This window comes from Coregonus clupeaformis, chromosome 10 (assembly GCF_020615455.1).
Source record: "Coregonus clupeaformis isolate EN_2021a chromosome 10, ASM2061545v1, whole genome shotgun sequence".
Classification (NCBI taxonomy): Eukaryota; Metazoa; Chordata; class Actinopteri; order Salmoniformes; family Salmonidae; genus Coregonus; species Coregonus clupeaformis.
The window spans coordinates 4,073,461-4,100,018 of NC_059201.1; the positions used below are offsets into that span (position 1 = coordinate 4,073,461).

General features: G+C 47.0%; 1 protein-coding gene across 1 annotated transcript in view; it reads right to left on the reverse strand.

Moving 5' to 3' along the window:
- LOC121574703 (metabotropic glutamate receptor 7-like) overlaps positions 1 to 26,558 on the reverse strand; it is a 318,674-nt gene that overhangs the window by 165,846 nt on the left and 126,270 nt on the right. Inside the window, exons 3-4 of the mRNA XM_041887245.2 lie at positions 19,924 to 20,059; positions 17,821 to 17,975 (exon numbers count right to left, since the gene is read on the reverse strand). Of these exons, the coding sequence (XP_041743179.2) occupies positions 17,821 to 17,975; positions 19,924 to 20,059 (291 nt within the window). The remainder of the gene's footprint in view (positions 1 to 17,820; positions 17,976 to 19,923; positions 20,060 to 26,558) is intronic.

The window sequence follows — 26,558 nt, forward strand, 5'->3', positions numbered from 1 at the left end:
CAGCCACCAATTGTGCAAGTTCTCCCACTTAAAAAGATGAGAGAGGCCTGTATTTTCATCATAGGTACACGTCAACTATGACAGACAAAATGAGAATTTTTTTTCCAGAAAATCACATTTTAGGATTTTTAATGAATTTATTTGCAAATTATGGTGGAAAATAAGTATTTGGTCAATAACAAAAGTTTCTCAATACTTTGTTATATACCCTTTGTTGGCAATGACACAGGTCAAACGTTTTCTGTAAGTCTTCACAAGGTTTTCACACACTGTTGCTGGTATTTTGGCCGATTCTCCTCTAGAGCAGTGATGTTTTGGGGCTGTCACTGGGCAACACAGACTTTCAACTCCCTCCAAAGATTTTCTATGAGGTTGAGATCTGGAGACTGGCTAGGCCACTCCAGGACCTTGAAATGCTTCTTACGAAGCCACTCCTTCGTTGCCCGGGCGGTGTGTTTGGGATCATTGTCATGCTGAAAGACCCAGCCACGTTTCATCTTCAATGCCCTTGCTGATGGAAGAAGGTTTTCACTCAAAATCTCATGATACATGGCCCCATTCATTCTCTCCTTTACACGGATCAGTCGTCCTGGTCCCTTTGCAAAAAAACAGCCCCAAAGCATGATGTTTCCACCCCCATGCTTCACAGTAGGTATGGTGTTCTTTGGATTCAACTCAGCATTCTTTGTCCTCCAAACACGACGAGTTGAGTTTTTACCAAAAAGTTCTATTTTGGTTTCATCTGACCATATGACATTCTCCCAATCCTCTTCTGGATCATCCAAATGCACTCTAGCAAACTTCAGACGGGCATGGACATGTACTGGCTTAAGCAGGGGGACACGTCTGGCACTGAAGGATTTGAGTCCCTGGCGGCGTAGTGTGTTACTGATGGTAGGCTTTGTTACTTTGGTCCCAGCTCTCTGCAGGTCATTCACTAGGTCCCCCCGTGTGGTTCTGGGATTTTTGCTCACCGTTCTTGTGATCATTTTGACCCCATGGGGTGAGATCTTGCGTGGAGCCGCAGATCGAGGGAGATTATCAGTGGTCTTGTATCTTCCATGTCCTAATAATTGCTCCCACAGTTTATTTTTTCAAACCAAGCTGCTTACCTATTGCAGATTCAGTCTTCCCAGCCTGGTGCAGGTCTACAATTTTGTTTCTGGTGTCCATTGACAGCTCTTTGTGTCATGAGCCCTCTCACTCCACTGGGTTACCACCTTAAGTTGTTTCCACTCTGCTCACCACTCTCTCTCTACTCAGCCTAACTAGCTCCACCTGTCCCTGCTCTGCTCGGCTCTAATTACTCTGCCAGCTGCGCTGCATTACCCACTAACCTCTCCCAGTATTTATAGCCCTGTCTTTCAGCTCTCCTTTGTCAGATCGTCTGCAAAGCTCACACCCGGAACCTGTGTGCTCGCGCTTTGGCTCACCCCTGTTTTGTGACCCCGGACCTGCCTGATTCCTGGATTCTCTTCTGCCCCAGGAGAACCAGACCTGCTTCCTGCCATTACGACTCCTGACTACTCTTCGACCCCCGGTAACTCTGACCAGCCTTCTGCCTTGCTACAACGTATTTGGATTTCCCTTGAACTGTACTTCTGCCTGTTTTCATCCGCCCCGTTGTGTCTGTGTTTCCTCCCCCCAGGACTTCTGGACCACCAACCACCGGCGTCATCGGACGCTATCGCTGCCACTGGGGGAGGCACAGACCCAGCACATCGGACGGGATAACCCCTGGAGCCTTCACTCACTCCCTACATCCCTTTCCCCCTTAAGTTTAAATAAACTTTCTGGTGTGACGCAATTGTGGTCCTCTTGTCGTCTGTCTGAACCGTGACAGTACGATCTGACCATTATGGACTCAGCGCACACTTCCCCCGACATGGAAACCGAAGAACCTGAGCAACCCACCGCCATGCTACGCCTGGAACACACTGAGAGAGAGCTAGGCCGCATGAGCGGCGACATCACCTCTCTGCTTCAGGCCGGCTACCAACAGCATCAGCAGTTCCAGCAGCACCAGCAGCAGTCCCAGCAGCAGCAACAACAACTCGCCATGATCATTCAACTCCTCACCAACCTGACCCCAGCCAGTCTGCCCACCAGCCCTGCCCCCGAGTTACCTGCCCCGGTCATTGCAGCCGCTGCTCGAACCCAAGATTGGAAACCCCGAGCGGTTCAACGGCGATTCTACCCAGGTCCGGCCATTCCTGACTAGCTGCCGACTTCAGTTCTCCTTGCAGCCAAGGACCTTCGCCACGGAGGGGGCTAAGGTTGGGTATGCCATCACTCACCTGACGGGCCGAGCTCGACTCTGGGGAACAGCAGAGTTCGAACGTCAAACCCCCGCATGTGCAACCTTCGACCTGTTTGCTGAGGAGATGCTGAAGGTGTTTGACCTGGATTCACCAACCGCAGAGGCATCTCGTGAACTGTTCAGTATTCGACAAGGCAGACGTACAGTCGCAGACCATTCCATCGACTTCCGAACCCTGGCTAGACGAAGTTCTTGGAACACACCATCGTTGGTGGACGGCGTTCTTCCATAGTTTGGCTGACTATATCAAGGACGAGTTGGTCTCCCAGGAACTGCCTTCCACTCTTGATGAAGCCATCGCACTGACTGTCAGGATCGACAGAAGGATACAGACCCGTCGTCGTGAGAGGGGGCGCCAAGGTCCACCTACTACCGGCATTCGGAGAGATCCGACTGGGTTCCTGTCATCTACTGCCACTCACCCAGGTCAGCTTGATCAGTCTGAGCCTATGGAGATTGGGCGAGCCTCTCCACTCCTGCAGAGCGCCAGCGACGCTTCACCTCAAACCTCTGCCTCTATTGTGGAGGTGACGGACATCGTGTGGTAACCTGCCCTTTAAAGGGCCGAAGCTCACCGGGCATAGGGGAGTCCGGCTGAGTTCAATGACCATCCAGTCCTCCGACCGCAAACCCCTGCTGCAAGTTCACCTCCGCCTCTCTGACTCAACTCACACCCTGGCTGCTCTGGTGGATTCTGGCGCCCGAAGCCAACATAATGGACATCAAGCTGGCACGCCAACTGGGACTGGAGAACCTCCGTTTGACACCTCCTATTCCTGCCCGGGCACTGGACGGACACTTACTCGGATCGGTCACTCATGTCACGGCCCCGGTCTCGATGGGTCTGTCCGGAAACCATCAAGAAACTATCCAGTTTCACCTGCTCCCCTCTCCAGGCCAACCCCCTCATCCTGGGTTACCCATGGCTCCGCCGGCACAACCCCTCAGCTCGACTGGGTGACCGGGGTGATCAGGGAGTGGGGAGAGGACTGCCACCGAACCTGCCTGCTTGCTGCCGCACTACCCCCTCGGCCAGTACCTACTAACTCCGCTCCTGACCTCTCCAATGTCCCAGAATGCTACCATGGTCTCAGAGAGGGTTTTTAACAAAGCTAGAGCCACACTCCTCAGATCCGTTGCCAGCTACACTACCGGGGCCAACCGTCGGAGAATTCCTGCTCCCACCTACCATGTTGGTCAAAGGGTGTGGTTGTCATCGAAGAACCTGCCACTCAGGGTGGAGTCGCAGAAGCTGGCACCTCGGTTCATTGGCCCATTCCCTATCATAAGAGTGATTAGCCCAACTGCTGTCCGGCTCCAACTGCCTAATTCCCTGAGGGTGCACCCCACTTTCCATGTGTCTAAGATTAAGCCCGTCCATGAGAGTCCGCTGGTCCCTGCTGCGCCTTGTCCTCCTCCTCCACGGCTCGTCGATGGTGGTCTGGTTTACACCGTCCGCCGCCTGCTTCGGTCCAGACGGAAGGGTAGGGGTCTCCAGTACCTCATTGACTGGGAGGGCTATGGACCTGAGGAAAGGACCTGGGTGCCAGCTAGTCGGATTGTGGATAGGACTCTCATCACCGCTTTCACCAACGGCATCCTGATCAACCTGCAATCCGTAGGGGCCGCCCCAGAGGGATCCCTAACCGTCCTGCCCGCTCGGCTTCCTGTCCTGTGCCTGATCCTGTCTCGGGACCTGTCCCATCTCCCGACCACGGCCCTCCGGCTTCCTCCGAGGATGAGGACGTTCGCTCGGACCGTTCGGAGGAGTTCTAGCCCTCCTCCGGCTCCCCTCCTCCCGCCCGGCGTGGTGTTGCTCTTGGGACTTCTGGGGCCGTCCCTTGGGGGGGTTCTGTCATGAGCCCTCTCACTCCACTGGGTTACCACCTTAAGTTGTTTCCACTCTGCTCACCACTCTCTCTCTACTCAGCCTAACTAGCTCCACCTGTCCCTGCTCTGCTCGGCTCTAATTACTCTGCCAGCTGCGCTGCATTACCCACTAACCTCTCCCAGTATTTATAGCCCTGTCTTTCAGCTCTCCTTTGTCAGATCGTCTGCAAAGCTCACACCCCGGAACCTGTGTGCTCGCGCTTTGGCTCACCCCTGTTTTGTGACCCCGGACCTGCCTGATTCCTGGATTCTCTTCTGCCCCAGGAGAACCAGACCTGCTTCCTGCCATTACGACTCCTGACTACTCTTCGACCCCGGTAACTCTGACCAGCCTTCTGCCTTGCTACAACGTATTTGGATTTCCCTTGAACTGTACTTCTGCCTGTTTTCATCCGCCCCGTTGTGTCTGTGTTTCCTCCCCCCAGGACTTCTGGACCACCAACCACCGGGCGTCATCGGACGCATCGCTGCCACTGGGGGAGGCACAGACCCAGCACATCGGACGGGATAACCCCTGGAGCCTTCACTCACTCCCTACATCCCTTTCCCCTTAAGTTTAAATAAACTTTCTGGTGTGACGCAATTGTGGTCCTCTTGTCGTCTGTCTGAACCGTGACACTTTGGTCTTGGCCATAGTGGAGTTTGGAGTGTGACTGTTTGAGGTTGTGGACAGGTGTCTTTTAAACTGATAACAAGTTCAAACAGGTGCCATTAATACAGGTAACGAGTGGAGGACAGAGGAGCCTCTTAAAGAAGAAGTTACAGGTCTGTGAGAGCCAGAAATCTTGCTTGTTTGTAGGTGACCAAAAACTTATTTTCCACCATAATTTGCAAATAAATTCATTAAAAATCCTACAATGTGATTTTCTCGATTTTTTTCTCTCAATTTGTCTGTCATAGTTGACGTGTACCTATGATGAAAATTACAGGCCTCTCTTATCTTTTTAAGTGGGAGAACTTGCACAATTGGTGGCTGACTAAATATTTTTTTTCCCCACTGTATCTCTGTCCTCTTTGTCCGAAACGGTGTACACGTTCGAGTTCGATTTTATCGACAGCCTCAAGTGGGATTTGAAGCGCTGTAAGAAATAAGTCCTTCTCAATTTTGTAATGAGGAGCAATAAAAATGATTGGCATAGTAAGAAGATGGAAGATTGAAGGAGGTGAGGATGGGAGAGAGAGAGAGAGAGAGAGAGAGAGAGAGAGAGAGAGAGAGAGAGAGAGAGAGAGAGAGAGAGAGAGAGAGAGAGGATAAATTACACTCTGATTAATCACTGTAATCATTTGTTTAACTAGTGGTTGGAGGTACATTTTCATTCCTACCGTCAGGCCCTTTCTGCATTTCAGTTTAAGCAGATTCCAATCTGATCCACTTAGTCTGTCTGTCTTGACTGGCTGACAGACGAGAGACTCTCTGACTGGATGTATCATCATCATTATCACTGCAAACTACTGCAAAGTAACTACAGCGGTTGGGAAGATACAGTACAGCGCTACGTTATGAGAAACATTAAAACTTTTCATGCTCCGTCTGATCATTGCCATTTACAAACATTTGTTTTCTCTTTGTTTGCTAAATTTGACCAGCGATGTTGGGATTAGAGTTCTCCTGAAATTGTTGTTCAGTATGAAAATGAAGTTACCATCAACATTCACAATGTAAAATGAAACTTGGGCCGTTTTTTCCAAAACAATATTTCTGACAAACCTGTAGAGTTGTTAGAATGATACCAAAGCAACACAATTCTGTAATGATATAACTGAAGGCCCTCCCGAGTGACGTTTCTAGAGCGTCACGTCAAATCAAAATGAAAAGCAATAACTGATTTCTCAGCTAAACAGATGAATAACCACTGATCTTATCATTCTACAAATCAATTGATACAATCATTAAACCATGAAGTGTGTGAGTCCCAAACAGCACCCTATTCCATATGTAGTGCACTACATTTGACCAGAGCCCATAAGGCTAGTGAACTATATAGGGAATAGGGTGCCATTTGGGACAGGGATGACTTCATTCTGCAGGATATCGGAGGCACAGTCTGGGACATCTGAAGTACACAGAGGAAATCAGGTTACAGAGCTGTGTAACGCCAACTTTACCATAATGCCGACTTTACCATAACGCCAAATTTACCATAACGCCAAATTTACCATAACGCCAAATTTACCATACCGCCAAATTTACCATACCGCCAACTTTACCATAATGCCAACTTTACCATAACGCCAACTTTACCATAATGCCAACTTTACCATAATGCCAACTTTACCATAACACAAACTTTACCATAACGCCAACTTTACCATACCGCCAACTTTACCTTAACATCAACTTTACCATAACGCCAACTTTACCATAACGCCAACTTTACCATAACGCCAACTTTACCATAATGCCAACTTGTTTCCTCCTTTTCTTGATATCTGAAAGGTTTTGCCGGTATCAGAGACCCGACACTTTTATTTCCGCCTAAACGACCTAGTAATCATTTCAGTAAGGTTCTGCCTACGGTTCAGTATGAAATTTAACCGTAATGCTAAAACTCTTGATGGTTGCTAGTGATAGATGAGCTCCAGAAACCAATGAACCAAATAGCGGACAGAGATTCAGTGAAAGAAAAGCACATTGATTGATTATTATCAGACAAGTCAGTGAAGTCAAGTGGATTATAAAGCCTGTGACTTGATAATCAATCAATGTGATTATGTTTCACTGAATCTCCGTAGGATTTTGCCTGTTCTTAGCTCATTTCCGCTTATTTCTTTTCCTGAATAACTTCCCAGTCCTTAACGATTAAAAGCACACCCATAACATGATGCAGCCACCACCATGCTTGAAAATTTAGAGAGCGGTACTCAGTAATGTGTTGTATTGGATTTGTCCCAAACATTACCATTTGTAATCAGGACAAAAAGTGAATTGCTTTGCCACATGGTTTGCATTATTACTTGAATGCCTTGTTGCAAATCAAATCCATTTTTATTTGTCACATGCGCCAAATAGAAGAGGTCTAGACAGTGAAATTCTTACTGATAAGCCCTTAACCAACAATGCAGTTCAAGAAATAGAGTTAAGAAAATATTCACTAAATAAACTAAAGTCAAAAATAAAATAAAAAGTAACACAGTAAAATGACATAACAATAACGAGGCTATATACAGGGGGTACCGGTACCGAGTCAATATGAAGGGGGTACATGATAGTCGAGGTAATTTGTACATTTTGTATGTTTGCCCACTTACAAAGAAATGATCAGTCTATAATTTTAATGGTAGGTTTATTTGAACAGTAAGAGACAGAATAACAACAATAAAATCCAGAAAAACGCATGTCAAAAATGTTATAAATTGATTTGCATTTTAATGAGGGAAATAAGTATTTGACCCCCTCTTAATCAGAAAGATTTCTGGCTCCCAGGTGTCTTTTATACAGGTAACGAGCTGAGATTAGGAGCACACTCTTAAAGGGAGTGCTCCTAATCTCAGCTTGTTACCTGTATAAAAGATACCTGTCCACAGAAGCAATCAATCAATCAGATTCCAAACTCTCCACCATGGCCAAGACCAAAGAGCTCTCCAAGGATGTCAGGGACAAGAGTGTAGACCTACACAAGGCTGGAATGGGCTACAAGACCATCGCCAAGCGGCTTGGTGAGAAGGTGACAACAGTTGGTGTGATCATTCGCAAATGGAAGAAACACAAAATAACTGTCAATCTCCCTCGGCCTGGGGCTCCATGCAAGATCTCACCTCGTGGAGTTGCAATGATCATGAGAACGATGAGAAATCAGCCCAAAACTATACGGGAGGATCTTGTCAATGATCTCAAGGCAGCTGGGACCATAGTCACCAAGAAAACAATTGGTAACACACTACGCCGTGAAGGACTGAAATCCTGCAGTGCCCGCAAGGTCCCCTTGCTCAAGAAAGCACATATACAGGCCTGTCTGAAGTTTGCCAATGAACATCTGAATGATTCAGAGGAGAACTGGGTGAAAGTGTTGTGGTCAGATGAGACCAAAATCGAGCTCTTTGGCATCAACTCAACTCGCCATGTTTGGAAGAGGAGGAATGCTGCCTATGACCCCAAGAACACCATCCCCACCGTCAAACATGGAGGTGGAAACATTATGTTTTGGGGGTGTTTTTCTGCTAAGGGGACAGGACAACTTCACCGCATCAAAGGGACGATGGACGGGGCCATGTACCATCAAATCTTGGGTGAGAACCTCCTTCCCTCAGCCAGGGCATTGAAAATGGGTCGTGGATGGGTATTCCAGCATAACAATGACCCAAAACACACGGCCAAGGCAACAAAGGAGTGGCTCAAGAAGTAGCACATTAAGGTCCTGGAGTGGCATAGCCAGTCTCCAGACCTTAATCCTATAGGAAATCTGTGGAGGGAGCTGAAGGTTTGAGTTGCCAAACGTTAGCCTCGAAACCTTAATGACTTGGAGAAGATCTGCAAAGAGGAGTGGAACAAAATCCCTCCTGAGATGTGTGCAAACCTAGTGGCTAACTACAAGAAACGTCTGACCTCTGTGATTGCCAACAAGTACTAAGTAATGTTTTGCAGAGGGGTCAAATACTTATTTCCCTTATTAAAACGCAAATCAATTAATAACATTTTGGATTTTTGTTGTTGTTATTCTGTCTCTCACTGTTCAAATAAACCTACCATTAAAATTATAGACTGATCATGTCTTTGTCAGGGGGCAAACGTACAAAATCAGCAGGGGATCAAGTACTTTTTTTCCCTCACTGTAGGTATGGGTAAAGTCTCTATGCATAGGTAATAAACAGTGGGTAGCAGCAATGTAAATAGTCTGTGTGGCCATTTGATTAATTGTTCAGCAGTCATGTTTTTGGAATAATTTGTATTCTGTACGGGCGTCCTTCTTTTCACTCTGTCAATTAGGTTAGTATTGTGGAGTAACTACAATGTTGTTGATCCATCCTCAGTTTTCTCCTATCACAGCCATTAAACTCTGTCATTTTTTTTTTTTTTATGTCACCACTGTCCTCATGGTCAGGAAGGATGCCTGTATCTTTGTAGGGACTGGGTATATTGATACACCATAAATAACAGCTATGAATCTACCAATAGGTGCCCTTTTTTTCGAGGCATTGGAAAACCTCCCTGTTCTTTGTGGTTGAATCTGTCGTTGAAATTCACTGCTCGACTAAGGGACCTTACAGATAATTGTATGTGTGGGGCACAGAGATGAGGTAGTCAATCAAAAACTATTATTGCACACAAAGGGGGTTGAATACATATTGACTCAAGACATTTCAGCTTTTCATTATTAATTAATTTGTAAACATAATTCCACTTTGACATTATGGGGTATTGTGTGTATGCCAGTGACACAACATCTCAATTGAATCCATTTTAAATTCAGGCTGTAACACAACAAAACGTGGAAAAAGTCAAGGATACTGGAAATCAGTGAGACAGAAGGTTACAGTGTATTTCAATGCAACTTCACTTGAACAAACTAGTAAGGGCTATCATTAATAATTACACAGAGGGGTCACATGTAAGGTCACATGGTCAGGAAAGACTACGGAAGAAACAAGTGTCCTCCCCCTAGGGGAAACACGGTGCAAAGAAAGACACAAAAGTAAAGTGGGGAATGAGCAAACAGGAACTGGCTAACCTGATCAGTGTCAGAGCTCAAAGCATCTCTTCCTCGTGGAACAAAACCACTTCCACCAGAGCTATCCAGTGTGACAGGCTGCCATTGGGAATTCTGAATGAGCTAGCTAACTGGTAAACAAGGTAAGCATCCAGAGAGTGATGCAAGGCAAGGCAAGGCCAGCCACAGAATGAGCTAGCTAACTGGTACGCAAGCCTCAAAAGACAGGCTACTGCAAGGGACAGCCGCACACAACACAAGCTAGCAAACTGGTACACAATGCATCCAGGGAGGGTACCTTAAGGCAGGCCTGAAAACACACAGTACGAGCTATCTAACTAGTACTCAATGTCAGAGTCTAGAGAGTAGCTAGCATCCACTGAGGGTACATCATCCATTGTTTTGAAAGCCAGTCACACAGCAAGAGCTCTCTAACTCATACACTAGCATCCAGAGAATACCACCCAAATCCACAACCCTCCAAACCCAACGACATAAAGAACACTGAGGATTAGTGGATCCTTTGGATTAAAAAAAACAAAAAAAAATTAAAATACTTCCCATAGAAGTGTACCAAGTTGAAATGCACAACAATGGCACAGTAGTGTCTGTGCTGAAGTAAGTGTGCGAAAGGGACATCCAATCTCTCTGGATGTTTTTTAACGTGGAACCAAAGATTCAATTCCACCTATCTTCCTCTCCCACAAACATCAGGGCTGCATTTGAAACAAAGGACAGGGGAAAGCCGATAGAGAACCTTTTGTCTGTGTTCTGTTTCCGTCTCAGTCAGAGCTGAGCTGAGCTGTTTGTCAGTGATACGGGACAAATTGGAGGTTCAAAATACTCACTCTGCCAGACGGTCTGTTTTTTTTGTCACAAACAGCACCCTATTCCCTTTCATAGTGCACTACATTTGACCAGGGCTTATAGGGATCTGGTCTAAAGTAGTGCTCTATGTAGGGAATAGGGTGCCATTTGGGACGCAACCTCTGTCTATCCTGTACAGCCGACAACGTCAGACCTCTTTCATGTAAACAAATTCACACTTAGTGTATTTTCTCGCCAGGTTTTCTATCTGTTTCAGCAGATATAAAGCCAGGTTATATAAGAGTAATCTCATTTAGTGTTGACATCCATTCCCCTCCAGGGTTTCGGACACGATGGTCCCAGAGTAGAGCTGAGATAGGCAGGTGAGTTCTTCAGAGAACTCACCTGTCATAAAGCCACGTTTTGTTAAAACCACAGGGACGTTTTTTAGCTGACGTAGCATGCTATTTCTCCTGACTAGCCGACGTAGCATGCTATTTCTCCTGACTAGCTGACGTAGCATGCTATTTCTCCTGACTAGCTGACGTAGCATGCTATTTCTCCTGACTAGCTGACGTAGCATGCTATTTCTCCTGACTAGCCGACGTAGCATGCTATTTCTCCTGACTAGCTGACGTAGCATGCTATTTCTCCTGACTAGCTGACGTAGCATGCTATTTCTCCTGACTAGCCGACGTAGCATGCTATTTCTCCTGACTAGCCGACGTAGAGTGCTATTTCTCCTGACTAGCCGACGTAGCGTGCTATTTCTCCTGACTAGCTGACGTAGCGTGCTATTTCTCCTGACTAGCTGACGTAGCGTGCTATTTCTCCTGACTAGCTGACGTAGCATGCTATTTCTCCTGACTAGCTGACGTAGCGTGCTATTTCTCCTGACTAGCCGACGTAGCATGCTATTTCTCCTGACTAGCCGACGTAGCATGCTATTTCTCCTGACTAGCCGACGTAGCATGCTATTTCTCCTGACTAGCTGACGTAGCATGCTATTTCTCCTGACTAGCCGACGTAGCGTTGCTATTTCTCCTGACTAGCTGACGTAGCATGCTATTTCTCCTGACTAGCCATGCATACAGCTGTGAGAGATGAACTATTATAAAATCAATGCAGATACTTTTTGAGGCAATGTGCATTGTGACCTGCAATTATATATCTAGGAGGACTGGGGACTGGGGACTGGGGACTGGGGACTGAAATGCCTTTCTATTTTAGCCAGGTCAAGATTTCTTCTTGTAACATTTACATAGTTTAGGCTACACACATCAGCCAAGTTTGTTTCTTAGCTACAGTAAGCCATATGCGTAGTGTCATTCCACCCAACCCAACAACAAGTGATGGAGGGTTGTGCTGTGCCCAACCCAACAACAAGTGATGAAGGGTTGTGCTGTGCCCAACCCAACAACAAGTGATGAAGGGTTGTGCTGTGCCCAACCCAACAACAAGTGATGAAGGGTTGTGCTGTGCCCAACCCAACAACAAGTGATGAAGAGTTGTGCTGTGCCCAACCCAACAACAAGTGATGAAGGGTTGTGCTGGGCCCAACCCAACAACAAGTGATGAAGGGTTGTGCTGTGCCCAACCCAACAACAAGTGATGAAGGGTTGTGCTGTGCCCAACACAACAACAAGTGATGAAGGGTTGTGCTGTGCCCAACCCAACAACAAGTGATGAAGAGTTGTGCTGTGCCCAACCCAACAACAAGTGATGAAGAGTTGTGCTGTGCCCAACCCAACAACAAGTGATGAAGGGTTGTGCTGTGCCCAACCCAACAACAAGTGATGAAGGGTTGTGCTGTGCCCAACCCAACAACAAGTGATGAAGGGTTGGGCTGTGGTCTTAAATGACATTGCGTGTGTTTTTCTACCAGCAGGCTGAACAGCAGGAGTGTTCTCCCTCAGTCACAGAGAGCCGGTCCATGCAGCAACCCAGACTCCCCCAGCCATCGCTCTCTTTCACTCAGCCAGACACCCTGAATGTGTGTGTGTGTGTGTGTGTGTCTGTGTGCGTTCGTGTGTGTGTGTGTATGTGTGTACAATCCCCACAGCCATTCCTCTCTCCTCTCACTCAGCCAGACAGAAACCCTATCATGCTCCCTCCCTCCCTCCCCGTCCTCCCCCTCTCCCTCCTCCCTCCCTCCCCGTCCTCCCCCTCTCCCTCCTCCCTCCCTCCCCGTCCTCTCCCTCTTCCCTCCCTCCTCATCCTCCCCTCTCCCTCCTCCCTCCCTCCTCGTCCTCCCCCTCTCCCTCTCCCTCTCCCTCTTCCCTCCCTCCTCATCCTCCCCCCCCTCCCTCCCTCCCTCCCTCCCTCCTCCCTCCCTCCCTCCCCGTCCTCCCCCTCTTCCTCCTCCCTCCCTCCTCATCCCCCTCTCCCTCCTCCCTCCCTCCCCATCCTCCCCGTCCTCCCCCCTCTCCCTCCTCCCTCCCTCCCCGTCCTCCCCCTCTCCCTCCTCCCTTCCTCCCCGTCCTCCCCCTCTCCCTCTTCCCTCCCTCCTCATCCTCCCCCCTCTCCCTCCTCTCCCTCTCCCTCTTCCCTCCCTCCTCATCCTCCCCCCCCTCCCTCCCTCCCTCCCTCCCTCCCTCACTCCCTCTTTCCCTCTCTCCCTCCCTCCCTCCTCGTCCTCCCCCTCTCCCTCCTCCCTCCCCCCTCCCCCTCCCCCTCTCCCTCTCCCTCCTCCCTCCCTCCCTCCCCTTCCTCCCCCTCTCCCTCCTCCCTCCCTCCTCGTCCTCCCCCTCTCCCTCTCCCTCTCCCTCTTCCCTCCCTCCTCATCCTCCCCCCCCTCCCTCCCTCCCTCCCTCCCTCCTCCTCCCTCCCTCCCTCCCCGTCCTCCCCTCTTCCTCCTCCCTCCCTCCTCATCCCCCCTCTCCCTCCTCCCTCCCTCCCCATCCTCCCCGTCCTCCCCCTCTCCCTCCTCCCTCCCTCCCCGTCCTCCCCCCTCTCCCTCCTCCCTTCCTCCCCGTCCTCCCCCTCTCCCTCTTCCCTCCCTCCTCATCCTCCCCCCTCTCCCTCCTCTCCCTCTCCCTCTTCCCTCCCTCCTCATCCTCCCCCCTCCCTCCCTCCCTCCCTCCCTCCCTCCCCCCTCCCTCCCTCTATCCCTCTCTCCCTCCCTCCCTCCTCGTCCTCCCCCCTCTCCCTCCTCCCTCCCCCCTCGTCCTCCCCCTCTCCCTCTCCCTCCTCCCTCCCTCCCTCCCCCGTCCTCCCCCTCTCCCTCCTCCCTCCCTCCTCGTCCCCCCTCTCCCTCCTCCCTCTCCCCCGTCCTCCCCTGTCCCTCCTCCCCCCCTCCTCATCCTCTCCCTCTCCCTCCTCCCTCCCTCCCCATCCTCCCCCTCCTCCCTCCCTCCTCGTCCTCCTCCTCACACTCCTCCCACCCTCCTCGTCCTCCCCCTCTCCCTCCTCCTTCCCTCTCTCCCCGTCCTCCCCCTCTCCCTCCTCCCTCTCCCCCATTCTCCTCCTCTCCCTCCCTCCCTCCCTCCTCATCCTCCCTCTCTCCCTCCTCCCTCCCTCTCTCCCCCGTCCTCCCTCCCTCCCTCCTCATCCTCCCTCTCTCCCTCCTCCCTCCCTCTCTCCCCGTCCTCCCTCTCTCCCTCCTCCTCTCCCTCCCTCCCTCTCTCCCCGTCCTCCCTCCCTCCCTCCTTCCCTCCCCGTCCTCCCTCTCTCCCTCCTCTCCCTCCTCCCTCCCTCCCTCTCTCCCCGTCCTCCTCCTCTCCCTCCCTCCCTCCCTCCCCGTCCTCCTCCTCTCCCTCCCTCCCTCCCTCTCTCCCCGTCCTCCCTCCCTCCCTCCCTCCCTCCCCGTCCTCCCTCCCTCCCTCTCTCCCCCCTCCTCCCCCTCTCCCTCCCTCCCTCCCTCCCTCTCTCCCCGTCCTCCCTCTCTCCCTCCTCCCTCCCTCCCTCTCTCCCCGTCCTCCTCCTCTCCCTCCCTCCCTCCCTCCCCGTCCTCCCCTCTCCCTCCTCCCTCCCTCTCTCCCCGTCCTCCCTCTCTCCCTCTCTCCCCGTCCTCCCTCTCTCCCTCCTCCCTCCCTCCCTCCCTCCCCGTCCTCCTCCTCTCCCTCCCTCCCTCCCTCCCCGTCCTCCTCCTCTCCCTCCCTCCCTCCCTCCCCGTCCTCCTCCTCTCCCTCCCTCCTCCCTCCCTCCCTCCTCCCTCCCTCCCTCTCTCCCCGTCCTCCTCCTCTCCCTCCCTCCCTCCCTCCCCGTCCTCCCCCTCTCCCTCCTCCCTCCTCCTCTCCCTCCCTCCCTCCCTCCCTCCCCCATCCTCCCCCTCTCCCTCCCCCTCCAACCCCAGGCCCAGGAAACATCCATTTCCATAAATCATTAGCCAATAAAGAAGAAAGTATCTCTGAAAACATCAAAGGGAGACCATTTATTAACTTGGCACCTGTGATCTCTCCCCTGACCAATTACACCCACTAGCTCAAGGTTACAGACTCCAACAACTCCAACTCAGTCTCACAGTTTCATCTTGTGCAGTCTCTCGCTAAGGCACTGATGACATCACTCAGTGGTAGACTTGGCCCTGCACGACTCTGACTCAAGAGTCCCAAATTGCACACTATTCCCTATATAGTGCATTGCTTTTGATCATAACTTTTATGGGGCCCTGGTTAAAAGTAGTGCACTAAATAGGGAATAGGATGCCATTTACGACGCACCCTGGTACAATCAGAGAGGCTGTGATCTGCTCTTCTTTAACCCTGAACACACACACACACACACACACACACACACACACACACACACATATACACACATGAACACAACGTACACACCCTACCAGCCAGCCAGTCACGCCCATAGCCCAACCAGGATAATAGACTTCCATAATTAGGATCATGTGTGATACATTCTGGGATTCATCATTCAGCAGTTTACCACATCAGCCAAAGGCTTCATTAATAAAGTGCATCGACGACGTCGTCCCCACATGGATTACAGGCTACATCCGCACTGAGCTAAAGGACAGAGCTGCCGCTTTCAAGGAGCGGGGGGGGCACTAATCTGTATGCTTATAAGAAATCCTGATACGACCTCCGGACGAGCCATCAAGCGGTCAAAACGCCAATACAGGACTATGATCGAATCCTCGTCGGATGTGGCAGGGGCTTGCAAACTATCGCGGATTACAAAGGGAAACCCAGCCGCGAGCTGCCCAGACTGTGTGATCTCACTCTCCGTAGCCGATGTGAGGAAGACCTTTAAACAGGTCAACATTCAGACAGATTACCAGGACGCGTACTGTGCTGACCAGCTGGCAAGTGTCTTCACTGACATTTTCAACCTCTCCCTGAACCAGTCTGTAAGACCTACATGTTTCAAGCAGACCACCATAGTCCCTATGCCCAAAAATGCCAGGGTAACCGGTCTAAATACTACCGCCCCGTAGCACTCACATCTGTAGCCATGAAATGCTTTGAAAGGCAGGTCATGGCTCATATCAACATGATCATCCCAGACACCCTCGACCCACTCCAATTCGCATACCGCATAACAGATCTACAGAATCTCTATTGCATGACAGACTGCCCTCTCCCACCTGGACAAGAGGAACACCTACGTGAGAATGCTGTTCATTGACTATACCTCAGCGTTCAACACCATAGTGCCCTCCAGACAACAACCTCTCCCTCAACGTCAGCAAGACAAAGAAGCTGATCGTGGACTACAGGAAATGGATGGCCGAGCACGCCCCCATCCACATCGACGGGACTGTAGTGGCGAGGGCCGAATGCTTCAAGTTCCTCGGTGTCAACATCACTAAGGAATGATCATGGTCCAAACACACCAACACAGTCGTGAAGAAGGCACGACAACGCCTCGTCCCCCTCAGGAGGCTGAAAAGATTTGGCATGGGCCCGCAGATCCTCAAAACATTCTACAGCGGCACCATTGAGAGCATCTTGACTGGCTGCATCACCGCTTGGTATGGCAACTGCTTGGCATCCGACCGCAAGGCACTACAGAGGGTAGTGCGTACGACCCAGTACATTACTGGGGCCAAGCTTCCTGCCATCCAGGACCTCTATACCAGGCGGTGTCAGAGGAAGGCCCTAAAAATTGCCAAAGACTCCAGCCACCCTAGTCATAGACTGTTCTCTCTGCTACCGCATGGCAAGCGGTACCGATGTACCAAGTCTGGATCCAACAGGACCCTGAACAGCTTCTACCCCCAAGCCATAAGACTGCCAAATAGTTTGTCCGGGTAGCTATTGGTTAACTATTTAACTATCTGCATTGACCCTTTTTGCATGAACTCTTTTGACTCATCACATACGCTGCTGTAACAATTTATTATCCATCCTGTTGCCTAGTCACTTAACACCTACCTATATGTACATATATGCCTCAATTACCTCGTACCCCTGCACATCGACTTGGTACTGGTACCCCGTGTATATAGTCAAGTCACTGTGTATTTATTCCTGATATCATTTTTCTTTCTTTCTCTTTTTTTCTCTCTTCATTGATGGGAAGGGCCCGTAAGTAAGCATTTCACGTGAGTAAGCATTTCACGTAAGTAAGCATTTCACGTAAGTAAGCATTTCACGTAAGTAAGCATTTTAGTTTACACCTGTTGTTTTTTACGAAGCATGTGACAAATACAATTTGATTTGATGTAGCTACTGTAACTGCTGTCGTTAGCCTCACTGCTCCAGAACCAGAATCAGAGAAAAGACCTTTGGACTCATTAAGATTGCATTTTGAGTTTGTCCATGTAATGTCATGCAGACCTTTTACATCTTTACGCTGTGTTGCGTAAAGAAAGAGAGTACGTATTTGCTAAATGTTCTGCATTACGGTGCTATTTCCTGAGCATAGTCTTCTTGATTTGTTGAATGTTTTGGTAAAAACGTGTATCTCTATATTGCATTATATCTAGCAATATATTTTGCAAATACATCTCGCAATATACTGCGTATATCAAGTAATTGTACCGTTCAATATTCTTCCACAATTATCCTTCCACTACTTCTACAGAATGTAGGAGATAGACAACAGACAGCAAAAGTGGCCAATAATATTCCTCTTTCGGTGCTAGGTTACAGAGTACTTCTACAGAATGTACAGACGACAGAAAAACAGACAGCAAGCAGCTTTTTCTCTTCACTAAAAGTCAATCTGAGGCACGTTGTTTCTGCAGGCACAACCTACCGGCGATGGTTGCTCTTTTGGGCAGGATAGTGACAGCTCCCACTGCTGCCTCCTCTAGCTGGTGGATAGGGCTGTTCTTGGCTCCCCAGCTGTCTGAGCCGACCCACAGGAAATGACCCACCTGGTCCGCCCTCTTACTGGCGTTCAGGATACCCCTGCAATCAGACACACAGATAGAGTGAATGGATAGCATAGAATAGAACAGTACGTCAAGGTCCATCTTGCAAATTAAATGTGTATTTTTGGTCGAGGTGAGGAGGGGGATTATTTGGGCTCCCGAGTGGCGCAGCGGTCTAAGGCACTACATCTCAGTGCTTGAGGCGTCACTACAGACCCCCTGGTTTGATTCCAGGCTGGATCACAACCGGCCCGTGATTGGGAGTCCCGTAGGGCGGCGCACAATTGGCCCAGCGTCGTCCGGGTTTGGCCGGTGTAGGCCGTCATTGTAAATAATAATTTGTTCTTAACTGACTTGCCTGGTTAAATAAAATAAAAATAAAATGTAAGATACTCTTTGAAGAGGTACGGTTTCAGGTGCTGTCCTAGCTTCAGGGGAAGGCTTGTTCCACCATTGGGGTGCCAGGACAGAGAAAAGTTTAGACTGGGCTGAGCGATAGCTGCCTTCCCGTAGGTGGCAGAACGGAGTGCTTGGATTGGGGTGTAGGGTTTGAGTATAGCCTGAAGGTAGGGAGGGGCAGTTCCTCTTGCTGCTCTGTAGATAAGCACCATGGTCTTGAAGTGGATACGACCTTCGACTGGAAGCCAGTGGAGTGTGCGTAGGAGAGTGGTGACATGGGATAACTTGGGGTCAAGAAGATTGTTCTGAGAGAGATAGTGAGAGAGTTGATCAGAGACAGAACACTCAAGTGTTTTGGAAAGAAAAGAAAGAAGGGATACTGGTCCGTAGTTTTTGACGTCAGAGGAGTTGAGTGTTGGTTTCTTGTGGATGGGAGCGACTCGGGCAATTTTGAAGTCAGAGGGGATGCAGCCAGTGGTCAGGGATGATTTGATGAGGGAAGTGAGGAATGGGAGAAGGTCTCCAGAGATGGTCTGAAGAAGGGAGGAGGGGATGGGGTCGAGCAGGCAGGTTGTCGGGCGGCCAGACCTCACTAGTCTCAGGATGTCATCTGGAGAGAGAGGGGAGAAAGAGGTCAAGGCGTAGGGTAGTTCTGTTCTGTTCTGTATTCCGTTCTATTTCCTCTGAACAGAGAGATAGCGTGAAGCGATGTTTCCTCTGTTTTTGTATATTGTCTTGACAGATAAATCAACAGGATGCTGAGTTGTATCCGGTTTGATGTGGAACTACAGATCAATTACTCAACCACAAATTGAATTGCGAACAACAGAAATCCAATACCACAAGTACTGTGACAAGACTGATATCTCAATATCTACAGCTGTAAAAAGTGCTGTTGTTCTCCCTACAATGGGAGGTTTACATACTGTACGCACATTCAGTGTTTTAAAGCAGGTGCTGAGGCTCAGAAAATGTGTTCAGCAGAAAGTAAAAGAGAATTGTACAGACTGTGATCTCTTCATCTAGGCTCAGATGTGGTTTTATTCAAACAATGATTCAACCCTTTGATGAAGACCTAAAGGTTCTATACGTTGTTTCATTAAACCACATGGAATTACATTTTTAGTCATTTAGCAGACGCTCTTATCCAGAGCGACTTACAGTTAGTGAGTGCATACATTTTCATACTGGCCCCCCGCGGGAAACGAACACACAACCCTGGTGTTGCAAGCGCCATGCTCTACCAACTGAGCTACAGGGGACTATGCTGTAGATCGCTGTGTGTGGAGTCTTCCTTTCTGCATACACGGGGATAAATCATTAGCCTCTTAATCGTTGTCACACAGTACGAGATATTAAACAGAAGATACATAATGCTGTGATAATGGCGCCTGCTCCAAAATGCGTCAGCATTCAATAAAACATTATTGAAGGGAATTAAGTTGCCGTCAGCTTTTCAGTTTTATATTCCTAGGACTGAGCGGCCCTTGAGCTGCCCAGACAATATTTTAAATCTTGATTCGAGTGCCAGCACACAGCAATTCCTAGACTTTAGCTAAAAGGGCTAACAACTAGTAGATACATACCTTATGTCCTCATCTGAGGCGAAGAGGACGACTGCCCGGGCGTAACGAGTGTCCAGAAGCAACCTGATGATCTTGTTGAAGTTCTCCTGCTTGTGATTGTGAGGGATCTTTAAGGACTGAGCGATGCAGATCCCACCTGAAACGGAAAGAGGGTGGGAAAATGAGCTTCAGGTGAGGTACCTCAAACTGGGAGAAGCACCTGGAAGAACAACGTTATCTACTAAAAAACGACAAACATTACATCTGTGAAAACGAAAATCAAAATCTGTAGAAAATAAATAAAATATACACTAAAATAATAAACATTAAACCTACCATCGAATTCACCTCAATTGCAATTATCAAACCTCCCCATACACATTGATCTGAACTGAGGTACACTGCAAAAGGCAAGATCACGAGCACAGACTGCAGGCTATTACATACTTTACAATGCTGTACAATATGAAATCCCATAGACATTTTGAAAAACAAATATAGGTGGCCTATACATCACAAAGGCTTTTGCAAACAGTCATTCATTCACACATCTTGGCGTCTGTTACAATCTATACTGTCAAGTCCATATTAAAATATCTACTGTAGGCTACAGTACTGTATGAAATGGTCCATAGCTATGTTGAACAGGGCAGAATAATGTGGTCCATATTCCTGTCACACAAAACCACCAGAGTTTTTAGCTGGGATGTAAATCATCTCTGTTCGGTGACTGTGACTTTATAAACAGGGTATTTTTATATCTCCCACGTCAATGTAAATATGACCTGGGTCCCGGGCCACATTAGCTCAGGGAGCTAACACAAGTCTTCAGGGCTCGAGGTGAGATTATTCATCATCGTCAAACATGGTTCACAGAAACTTCGATAGACACGATAGAGCTTGACGTAAACTGGGTTTAGAGGTATAAAGAGAAACAATAGAGACTGTGTATAATAATATATAAAGTCATGCTTGTCATGCGCTGGTAGAGCACGGCGCTTGTAACGCCAAGGTAGTGGGTTCGATCCCCGGGACCACCCATACACAAAAATGTATGCACGCACGACTGTAATTCGCTTTGGATAAAAGCGTCTGCTAAATGGCATATTATTATTATTATTATTATTATTATTATATAAAACATTCCAGTGGTGTGTTTAAAAGCACAGCTGCCACATGTTGAGTTAAAATTAGACCCTTATTCTCACAAGTTGTAACAGAGATCACCCAAAAGCCGGAGGCTTCCTCGGACGCCTGGGAAAATGTACAACAGCATGTATTTTACAGCTTCCCCCTTTGACAGCAGCATGCTAGCTATCACCCACAAGATTTATTTGACAGACTTTTAACATCGAGGGCATGCAGCGTTATATCACCCTCTAACCAGGAGCAGCATTTTTAAGAGCATGGAGACTCACATCCGGAAACAGTGATAAAATGAAGCAGGCCTACACCGGATAACACAAAACCTATAAAGTACGGTGTCCCGGAGGGGATAAAAAAAAGCAATGCAGCATATTACTATGATGCTAAATAAGCTGCATGGTTAAATAGTACTGGAGCCTCCAGCATAGCTCCAGTTCCACAGCCTGTTCTGACTCAGCCTATCCAGTCGGCACATACACACAATTCTGTTTGTTGTTGTCATGACTATATTCCTGGGATGGAACATCATGCTGTGAGGGGCTGCGTGCAACCATAATTGAAGCCAACACATTATACAAGTAGAATATGTGAAACATGACTAGATGTTTGTGGCACAAAATACAGATTAACATACTGATTATACAGATCAGAGAGCACATTTTGTTTGCACAGTTCTTTATCTAATTACCAGTTTACCCATGTATTATTTTGTATATGATCATTATGTTATTCTGTGCAGTTAGGAGTGTTAGGGACATGGATATAGACTCATTATGATTGCATTGTCCATCTCATAACCTAAAGTGAATTTAAGACTTCCGAAAAGGCCAAATAATAAAAAATAATTGAGGCGTTTCAGTGTTTTCTTCTTTTTTTTTTTTTTTACATTTAGCTATATGTTTTATATATCTAAGACACATAGATTTTATACCTTTAAAAACGTTGTTTTAAGTGTTTTACTTCGGTGTTAGTGCTGTTAACATGGCTGGATTTTACCATGTCCTGGAGCTAACATTAGCAGGCTATCTCCGGCTAACTCCGACTAGCTAGGTTACCTGTGTTGGGGGCAAAATAGTTTTGTTACAGTCTAATGCTATGTAAATGCTTGAGTTGAATAGGACTATTCACTGGTAATTTTCCACAGCTGTCCTGTAACCTCTTTACACACCGCACAAAGAAGTGATTTATTACTGTCTCCTTATCTTTAGGGCACTAAAAGCCCAGCCAGGCTGAATTCTTGTTCTATCTGTTTAGGCTCTAAAGATCTTATCACGCCACTATCGTAGAACTGATTAGAACCTGTTCTTGCTCTTTGTGTAGATTAAGTATATAAAGACTGTGTGATTTGTAAATCTTTAAGTTACTCTCACGGGGTTTCATCCTGAGAGTGGGAACTTCCCCATCGCAATCGCTTGAATAAACTCATATAAACTGGATAAGGAGCTCTGCCTGATCCGTGGAACTAGTTTTTCCTCAACACCTGGCTGTCACCGCGCAAAAGCTTGTCTCACATCGCGGTTGGCCTCTCGACCACTGTTTCTGACCCGAGTACAAGCATGTCAGACTCTTCTGTTTTAGAATCGGATCCAGAGGTGGAAGGTAAAGCCATGAGACGTGTTCATTGTAGTCAAAGAGGAAGAGTATACTGACTTAGTCCTAAATGTGGGACTTGGTAATATTTGACGCTAATGGGATTTTATTTTGCCCTCCCTCCTTATTTGCTCTGAGTAAATTGTCTGACCTGCTATCTAACTATGCTAAAATCCAAATTGTTAATAATGGGTGATCTTAATCTGGATAGGTTGATGCCAGTTTCTGATAGCCTGAAAATATATTTGTACTGAGCTAAATTTAACTCCGTTGATGACGAAACAAACTCGCCCAAACTTTAAACACCCTGAACAATCTACTGTTTAGATACTATTATAGCAAATACCCCTCGTAGGTTTACAGCCAATGGGATACTCGCTAATGAGTTCAGTGACCATTGTGCCATTGCCTGCACGGGAGATGTTGAGATACCTAAATCTTGCTCACGCAATATTACAAATATACATTTCTGGAATTTTTATGAACAAAATGTTTTGTCTGAGCTGGGGTTGAGTGACTGGTGGGTTGGTTGTGTCAACTATCACTGACTTGGATCAGACCCTTAATTGTTGTATTTCTCTGTTTAACTGATAAACATGCGCCATACAAAAGGCTAAGGTTAAAAGACAGATCTAATCTTTCGTTTACACATGAATTGTCTGAGAAATTACAGAAAATAAATGTAGCTAGACTAAACTGATTCTACGTCTGAATGGCAGTCCTTCAGACAAATTATAACTATTATCTCTGGTTATAAATGCAAAAATCAACATATTTATTGAATTATGTATCGGAGAGTGGTGGGAATCCAGCCAACTTCTGTAAAGTGGTCAAATATTTTAAACAAAACACCATCCCCTCGTTGCCACATCAGCTTTTGACAGCCTCTGGTCCCATACTAGACAAAATTGACATTTGCGGTGCTTTTAATAATCCTTTTGTTTCAGCTGGCCACCTGTTTCAAAAGGATAGACTCAGGATAAATTAATCTCATTCCACTGGAGCGAGTCCTTTAGACAACTCAGAACAGATTGTAGAGAATGACACACTAACAGACTCACATACAGTGCCTTAAGAAGGTTTTCATACCCTTTGACTTTAATCCACACGTTGATGTGTTACAGCCTGCATTCAAAATGGATTACAATTATGTTGTTTCTCACCCCATCTACACACAACATGACAAAGTGAAAACGTGTTAAGAAATGTTTCAAATTTATTGAAAATGAAATACAGAAATATCTAATTTACATAAGTGTTCACAGCCATGAGACAATACATGTTAGAATCAACTTTGGCAGCGATTGCAGCTGTGAGTCTCTAACAGCTTTTGCACACCTGGATTGTACAATATTTGCACATTATTCTTTAATAAATTCTATAAGCTGTCTCAAGTTGGTTGTTCATCATCGCTAGACAACCATTTTCAAGTCTTGCCATAGATTTTCAAGCTAATTTAAGCCAAAACTGTAACTAGGCTACTCAGCAACATTCAACGTCGTCTTGGTAAGTAACTCCAGTGTATATTTGGCCTTGTGTTTTAGGTTATGGTCCTGCTGAAAGGTGAATTTGTCTCCCAGTCTCTGTTGGAAAGCAGACTGAACCATGTTTACTTCTTTTGCCTGTGCTCAGCCATATTCAGTTATTTTTTTTATCCTAAACAACTCCTTGCCGATGACAAGCATACTCATAACATGATGCAGCCACCATCATGCTTGAAAATATGAAGAGTGATACTAAGTAATGTGTTGTATTGGATTTGCCCCAAACATAACACTTTGTAATCAGGACATAAAGTTCATTATTTAGCATTATTGCAGTTTTACTTTAGTGCCTTATTGCAAACATGATGCATGTTTTGGAATATTTGTGTAGTTACTCCAGAGTACTAACCTAAATGACACAGTGAAAAGAAGGAAGCCTCTACAGAAAGAGGCTTCTTTCTTTTCACTCTGTCATTTAGGTTAGTATTGTGGAATAACTACAATGTTGTTGATCAATCCTCAGTTTTCTCTTATCACAGCCATTAAATTCTGTAACTGTTTTAAAGTCACCATTGGCCTCATGGTGAAATCCCTGAGCAGTAACCTTTCTCTCCGGCAACTGAGTTAGGAAGGACGCCTGTATCTTTGTAGTGACTGGATGTATTGATACACCATCCGAAGTGTACTTAATAAAGGGATAGTCAATGTCTGCTTTTTTATTTTAACTAATCTTCCAATAGGTGCCCTTCTTTGCGAGGAATTGAAAAATTCCCTGGTCTTTGTGGTTGAATCTGTTTGAAACTAACTGCTCGACTGGGGGACCTTACAGATACAGTGCCTTGCAAAAGTATTCATCCCCCTTGGCGTTTTTCCTATTTTGTTGCATTACAACCTGTAATTTAAATCGATTTTTATTTGGATTTCATGTAATGGACATACACAAAATAGTCCAAATTGGTGAAGTGAAATTCTTTCAAAAAAAAATTCTCCAAAAATATCTAAAAAATAAATAACGGAAAAGTGGTGCGTGCATATGTATTCACCCCCTTTGCTATGAAGCCCCTAAATAAGATCTGGTGCAACCAATTACCTTCAGAAGTCATATAATTAGTTAAATAAAGTCCACCTGTGTGCAATCTAAGTGTCACATGATCTGTCACGTGATCTCAGTGTATATATACACCTGTTCTGAAAGCCCCCAGAGTCTGCAACACCACTAAGCAAGGGGCACCACCAAGCAAGCGGCACCATGAAGACCAAGGAGCTCTCCAAACAGGTCAGGGACATAGTTGAGGAGAAGTACAGATCAGGGTTGGGTTATAAAAAGAAAATCCAACACTTTGAACATCCCACGGAGCACCATTAAATCCATTATTAAAAATTTGAAAGAATATGGCACCACAACAAACCTGGCAAGAGAGGGCCACCCACCAAAACTCATGGACCAGGCAAGGAGGGCATTAATTAGAGAGGCAACAAAGAGACCAAAGATAACCCTGAAGGAGCTGCAAAGCTCCACAGCGGAGATTGGAGCATCTGTCCATAGGACCACTTTAAGCCTTACACTCCACAGAGCTGGGCATTACGGAAGAGTGGCCAGAAAAAAGCCATTGCTTAAAGAAAAAAATAAGCAAACACGTTTGGTGTTCGCCAAAAGCCATGTGGGAGACTCCCCAAACTAATGGAAGAAGGTACTCTGGTCAGATGAGACTGAGAACACCATCCCTACAGTGAAGCATGGTGGTGGCAGCATCATGCTGTGGGGATGTTTTTCATCGGCAGGGACTGGGAAACTGGTCAGAATTGAAGGAATGATGGATGGCGCTAAATACAGGGAAATTCTTGAGGGAAATCAGTTTCAGTCTTCCAGAGATTTGAGACTGGGACGGAGGTTCACCTTCCAGCAGGAAAGTGACCATAAGCATACTGCTAAAGCAACACTTGAGTGTCCTTGCATTTTGATTCCCTGATGCCACTAGGGCAGTTTAGGACTCTGGTGTTAAATTAATTCATTGAAGATTGCAGTTCGATTTATTGTGATGATTCATCTATTGTAATTGGAGTATTGTAATTTTAGCATTGTAATTGTAGGGGCCTCCCGAGTGCTAGCTGTGCCACTAGAGATCCTGGTTCGAGTCCAGGCCGTGACCGGGAGACCCATGGGGCGGCGCACAATTGGCCCAGCGTCGTCCAGGGTAGGGGAGGGTTTGGCCAGCAGGGATGTTTACGTCAGGTTTACGGTGTGTGTTTTTTTTTTTTAATATCTCTTTTTTCTTTTTCATTTTTATTTTATAACAATTCTTTATCTTTTTCTTTTATTATTTATTTTTTAATTTGTCTTTTTTTTTTTTTTTTTCTTTGGGCGCCAGGTGTACGGTGTTTCTTGATTGTGAAAATGTTTGTACTCAGGGAAACATTGTGAATGAGACAATTGGA